The 6696-nt window shown below is 33.8% G+C and overlaps 2 protein-coding genes across 2 annotated transcripts; one reads left to right on the top strand and one right to left on the bottom strand.

Moving 5' to 3' along the window:
• The first annotated feature begins 2244 nt into the window (after nt 1-2244).
• LOC104266616 (dolichol kinase-like) lies at nt 2245-4004 on the top strand. The gene has a single exon (XM_009863274.3). The coding sequence runs from the start codon at nt 2463-2465 to the stop codon at nt 3915-3917; it is 1455 nt and encodes a 484-aa protein (XP_009861576.1). The 5' UTR covers nt 2245-2462; the 3' UTR covers nt 3918-4004.
• On the bottom strand, nt 3913-6696 carry ash2-like (protein). Its single transcript, NM_001078507.1, is given in 5 exon segments — nt 3913-4321; nt 4715-4880; nt 5090-5326; nt 5385-5572; nt 6464-6696. Coding segments are annotated over 5 exon segments (1059 nt in total). The 5' UTR covers nt 6626-6696; the 3' UTR covers nt 3913-4015.

The raw sequence follows: 6696 nt of genomic DNA, 5'->3' as shown, positions 1-6696 counted from the left end.
CCACAATGATACCACCGACGACCCTTGAAATCGTTACCTAATGGTTACAGGCAGGCGCGCTAACCACTACGCCACGGCGCCGGACATGTATAGCAACATGCAGAACATATTTAAAAAATGGGGTAATACGCCACTAGTTTTTACTTTATTAATATGTAGTTATATAGTCATTGCTTTACACTTAGTCAAAAAAAAAAAGAAAAACTACATAAAACGTCATCAATTCCATTGACTACAATAGTTAACGGGAACGACCCACGAAAGAGAGAGAGTATATTACCTCTCTCCTTTGCCGACATTGGAGATGCGCGTTCTATTCTTTTTTTATTTCTGTGTATATATTATATCTGTGGTGCCACCACTGATACGATAGATATCTAAACATATGTTTAGATATCTATGCCACAGAAATAAAAAAAAATAGAACGCGCATCTTTATTGTCGATAAAGGAGAGAACATGATACACTCTTTTTCACGACTCGTTCCCGTTTACTATAGTAGTCAATGAAAGCCAGGGTGTTTTATGTAGTTTTTCTTTGTTTTTTTTTGACTTAATTAAGTTTATAGGGGAAAATAAATATTTCCAAACATATATATATTTCTAATTAACCGTTTGTTGGAACGTTTTTAATTAAATTTATAAAATAATTAATTTTCCTAAACAAACGCTGAAGTGTAAGCGTTAACCTACCAAAAACTAAACTGGCCTAATAAAGTAGAATAGTTAGTGTAGTTTTTAAAATAAACAGTTAAAATCTCTTAAAATCACTGTGCGCCTATCTTTTACAATGGAGACCAAGCGAAATGGGGACGAAGTTAGTGGTCACGTGAATAGAAAAAAGAATATATCACGGTTTTTTTTGTACATCAAAAATAAAGGACAATACAGTAAGTATAGCAAATACAAATGAAAGTTATACGCATATTGCAGATGAGCAGTAACAGTAATGCGCACCACATGTTAAGTTTGAAAAAAAGTATAAATATGACGTAAAAGTTCTGAACACAAATATATACCAACTTGTTTACGTTTACCACGAAAGTTTGAGAGCTTTCATTGGTTACAGAACTCGCAAACATGACCTACGGTACATTTATTCATGGTTCAACTTTTTGTTTATTTATATATAAATAGAGAACACAATGTAGACTTACAGCGGGAAAAAGTAAGCGAATCAACAGGTTAAATAGATAGGTTACGATATACAGTAATAGTTTAACAGGAAGGTATCAAAAATTAACAGTTGCAACGGGTTCTACAGCAGACCCGACCATTTTAAATTATGTTTCGCGAGTGAGTTGTTATTATTAGCAATAATACGTTTGGATTGTTTGACAGAGGCAATCAGGGCGATGAAAGAAAGTGTAGGAGGGAATTTGTTTTTGCACTCTACTGCGATAGATTACAAATCTCGCGAGAAGGAGTAAACAGTTTAAAAGTAGGTCATTGCGTACACCAAATAAAAAATTGTCTACATTTAAAGACAAGGGTTGTCTCAAGTTTGCTATTATCCAGCAGCTTTCAACATTAAACCAAAACTCTTTGGTGTGCGTGCAGTGGTAAAATAAATGAATAAGAGTTTCACTGGCGTTGTTACAAAATGTGCATAAATCTGAATCTGTTATTTTAAATCGGTACAAATCAACATTAGTTACGATCGCGCGAAGATTAAATTTAATCTGAAATGACCGCAGGCGCGTTTCGATCGTTGAAATTAGTGTGTTTTGGTAGATTGCGGGCCATGTTGTATCGTCTATATGAAGGTTCGCGTCATGTTGCCAAAGCTCTTGAGAATTGATTGGTTTTGAAAATGTGCGTTTTAAAAAGTCAATGTAACATTCCTTTGTAGTATTTTTGTTGTCGAACCATTTACTCGTCGCTGTCTCTTGGACCTGCGGTGCATTCGATACTTGCTGAGACCATTGATTTGGGATTGAAGTGACCTCCTAAAACTACTATGCGCCTATCTTTTACAATGGAGACCAAGCGAAATGGGGACGGAGTTGACGGTCACGTGAATAGAAAAAAGAATATATCACGGTTTTGGAAAGTTTCGCGTTCTACTCTTTTTTTATTTCTCTGATGCTAAGAGAATAAAACCAGTATAAAGTATACCAAGTTCAACACGACAGTGCTGTAAAGAAACTAAAGTCGGGGACATTTCTACATGAGAAGCACATAATGCGTGGTTTTAATCTATTTGGCACCATGTATAGATAAAACGTATATGTATTATCCATGCATTTTGGCATTCTACTCTTTTTTATTTCTGTGGACAAAGGTCATAATACAGAAACAGGTCGTAAATGACCGTCGCATTTGGTCTACTTTATACTAGAAACACCTTGCTGATTTGTGACTTATTGCGTATACTAATTTGCAATATTTAGTGCATGCATTAATGGCTTGATAGGCCAAGAGCCATTAATATTGTGAGGTTGGTAATAAAAAGCCTTTCCTATGGAAAATATTCTTAATGCAATTTTCGTGGTGATGCATTTACACCAAGATTACCAATCAAGTGGTGCCGTTTCACTTCAACGTTTATTGGTTTCTTTTTTGTGTTTGGTTGGGCAGTATCTGACAAAGAATAATTTCCAATCAAAATATGCTACAAGAAAAAAATCAAACACAGTTTGGATTTATGGTTGTTTTGTGGTGCCCATTATATTGAGCAAAAGTACTTTAAATACAAACCCAGATGTTCTCCAATTATCCACTTCATTGGGACTGCTTACAATTTTCATACATAATTTAATTTCATGCGTTTCCTTTAAGTTAAAATGTTTAATTTGTTCACTCATTATGTTTGATCAAATTGTTAGATCTGACTCCCTGACTTTGATTACTTCATATACAGATGTGTATATAATATATGCATATCTAGTCATTATTTTACACCTGGAGGCTGGAACGAGTCTTTCTACTGGTGAAATTAGTGTTTTAAGTCAATTAATTACTTATATGTTTAACTTTGATATGTATAACAGAAACAATACAACACAGGCCACATTTAATTACATCAGTTTTTCCTCTTGCATTTCAAGTGTAATGATAACATTACTCCTACCCTTCATTGGCTTATGTTATATTACTGGATGCAGATATAGAAACGTCATGTTTTATTCCCATTTAATTGGTGTAGTTACATTTATCAATTATAATCATGCCAGAATTTTTTCTTTATTTTATTTTGTACTGAATTTCTTTATTTTTGATCTGTTAAGGTTGCAGTTATTAGTTTATTGGCTTTTTATATGTTTTCTTTGTGTAATATATACAGTCTTTCATTCCAAAAGTAACAATCGAATATCCACTGCAGGAAGAAAATTCTATCATGCTTTTATATTATTAGTGTTTATACCAGGACTGGTGTATGATGTTTTGTTGTTATATGTCAGTTCAGCTATTGGAGTATGTGTATTCATTTTACTATGTGTAATGGATGCCTATAGATTAGAACCATTTGGTAAACGATTACATTTCATGTTAATTCCATTTAAGGGGCAACAAGATACAGGAAAGTTTACTCTTACTCCAGTGTTTTTGTTTGTGGGTTTATCCATGCCTATTTGGCTAAGTCTGTCAAGTGGAAATGACAGAACTATAGCATCACTGCAATGTTATAGTGGTGTTTTATCAGTAGGAATTGGTGATGCATTTGCCTCCATTGCTGGTTCAAAATGGGGAAAAAATAAATTTCCTGGGACAAGTAAAACAGTAGAAGGTTTCTTTGCATCAGTTTGCTCTCAAGTTTTATCGCTGTACATGTTAGTTTACTTTGACTGTGTTGCCTTTAATATGTCACAGCTTTATATTACTGTTGTTATTACGTTAACATCATTAATAGAAGTTTATACTAAGGAAATTGACAACCTTATTCTACCGATTATAATGTACTCTTTGTTAATTTAATTATGGTGCTCACAGCTTTGTTGTTATTTATCCATAATATTCTACCAATGAACCAAATTTCCAATACAGTTTCAGTAAATAAATTTATGCTTTGAATATTATTTTTCACCATCAATATCCAGTTCAACTGCATATACAAGATCAGATACACAGCATTCAATCATAGCACTGTAAGCTCTATCACTGATAGGCTTGCACGGAAAATTCATTTTAGGTTGAAATTTAAAGTTTGGTCCAAAATTAACTTGAACAGTTGCAGACTTGTAGAGCGAAACACATGGATAATATGACCCAGAAAATATTTCGTTTTCCCAGGCTTTTCCTTGCGACTTCCCATTCTTAAAAAATTCAATAAAAGCTCCTTTTGAAATACGTAGTCTCTTTTCTTCTAGGTCAACTTCGTCCTATAACAAGTTGACAGTAGGTCATAATTTACCTATTCTTTCAGAATTATTTCTTTAAAGATTTAGATTCTGTATTAGCAGCATTTGGAAATAAGATTTCAAGCCCACTGTCAAGTTTACAGGGAAAACCCACTACTAAGTGACAACAAGGTTAACTAGTGTAAGTTTAAAATTCAACACATGGTGCAGGAGTTGTATAAAGACTATTTACCTTTATTCTTTACTAATAACCCCATCATTATACATCATTAGTCTTCATGAGTTACAAATTACAATACGTATTACGTATGAATGCAATGGATGTTACCTACTTCTCTGGTCACCAATGGTCATTTGCCCTCTTGTGTATACTTTAATTTTCATAAAAAAAATTATCTTTTTTATTGTACTAACCTTTTCTTCAAAATAAAAAAAGCTTTTGAACTTAATGAGGGCATTATCCTTGCATGTATCTGTCAGGGTGTTTGTAGATTTTGATGGGGGAAGGTGTATATAAAACCCCAATACATCTCCCTGTGCATACCCATCACTGTAATGTTTTCCTCGGCTTTGATGAAAGCTGTAAGATATGAGTAATCTTGGAGGAGCATACTAACAAAAAATTAAAACCGTGATTATGTATTTATATATAACAGAAATATAACAAACACAATAGTTTTCCACTGTAACGCATTAACCTTAAAAGTAGGTTAACGGTTCCTTTTTGATTATTTTTTGTGTGTTTAGCCTGTTTTCACTTATATGAATAAAACAAAAGAATTTAGTTACCGAGTTCCTTTCCGACTTCGCCAAGAATAACTGAACTTGTCATAACCCAATGGAGCTTGTAAGTTCCCTAGTTTTTGTGACCAACCTATTCTTGCAGCAGAACCTTCTGGCATATCCATGACAGTTGCTTCATAATACCAACCACCCACTTTTACACAATAGGACGCTCTAATCATCGAATAACCTTTTTCACCAGTAACGGAAAGACGATCATCTGACACCTTTAGTTGAGGTGCTCTGTCATAGCAAAGATATATAAATATACAAAAGTATTAAAATTTAGTTGAATCATTACCTGTCATGAAGCGAAAGTAAAACATTTTTGTGCAACCACTGTCTGTATAGTTTTCCAGGAATGGGTTTTCCTGGGCAATCTGGATCTGGATCGTTGTCAAGTATGTGTGGATCTGGCTCAGCTAAAATATATCTATACCCATCTTTATTGAATGGGTGTTCCAATGGAAAGCCGTGTACAGGTAATCGCTATAAAAAATACAAAAAACAAGAGTTGTATTAAACTAAACTTTCATTTTTTCTATTTAAATTTTTAAGATTTTTTAAAAACTACCTATTTAAAATTTAAACCACATCTGAGGCCAGTTGCCACCATGAAGGCGCTGGCTATAAACTGGACGTTGGGGCCCGCTGAAAATTAATCAGGAAAGTTGTACCAAAAATGTCAATCAAAAAGTAAAATGGGGTGTTTTAGACAAAAAAGTAGCATAACATATATTTAGGCCTATATAATATTTGATTAAAAAAGTTTTTGCGCGGGCCTTTTATATCTGTTCTTGAGGTATGAAAAATACATTTTGCCGGGATTAAAAGTTTGTTCACTGATGCAATAGGTTGATGACCTCATCCCTCTTGTTCCATTTGGACTTTATGTTGTATTAAATGAAAACTAGCTTTGGTTTTACTTATTTGTGGGGGCACTTGATACTAGGATTGTCGTTCATTTGGCACTTTTAAAAAAAGTTTGGGAACACTGCTGAAAACAATCCCCGTGTTAATCAATTTCTATTATAACTCAAATAATCGAGGTGTGAATCTGCACTATGTCGTAACAACTCTTGGATTCACTGCATTATATTAAAAATGTTTTTCTCAGCCAAGCAGAATATTTCTTACAAAATATTAGGGATACACACAAAATGTTAAATATTTGCCTTGTGCTAATTCTAACCTTGCCCAATGACATATATGGCGGTTCTAGCAAAGCACAGGTGCGTTGCACATCCCCCAGAAATTTATGCAATATAATATATAGACATAGGAAACTTTTTAAGGTTAAATTTGACGCGATTATTGTGACAAAATTAACATCAATGCAGCCAAATCTTATAAAAAATAGCACAAGCAGGCAGTTTTTACCTGGTTATAAGGAACTTCTAATTTACTTTTTTTATTTGCACTTCCTCCTGAATTATCTTGTGGTTTTCTTTTTTTCCGTGTTCCTCGACCTTTTCCAAGCGTCGATAAACTAGAACTGTTATGTGGTGCAGGCGGGGGAGCGTTGTTATAAGGGGAATTCATGGAACTGTATTTTACTAACTGTGAAAATTGTTAATCTAGGATATGTTAAATTTTACTTGAAGTTAAAGGAG

The sequence above is a fragment of the Ciona intestinalis genome, unplaced genomic scaffold (assembly GCF_000224145.3).
Source record: "Ciona intestinalis unplaced genomic scaffold, KH HT000116.2, whole genome shotgun sequence".
Taxonomy (NCBI): Eukaryota; Metazoa; Chordata; class Ascidiacea; order Phlebobranchia; family Cionidae; genus Ciona; species Ciona intestinalis.
Note: the sequence above shows the minus strand (reverse complement) of the source record. Positions and strands in the feature narration are given on the sequence as shown.

Coding starts and splice junctions, on each gene's coding strand:
- LOC104266616 (XM_009863274.3), top strand. CDS start 2,463: ATGGAAAATATTCTTAATGCAATTTTCGTGGTGATGCATTTACACCAA.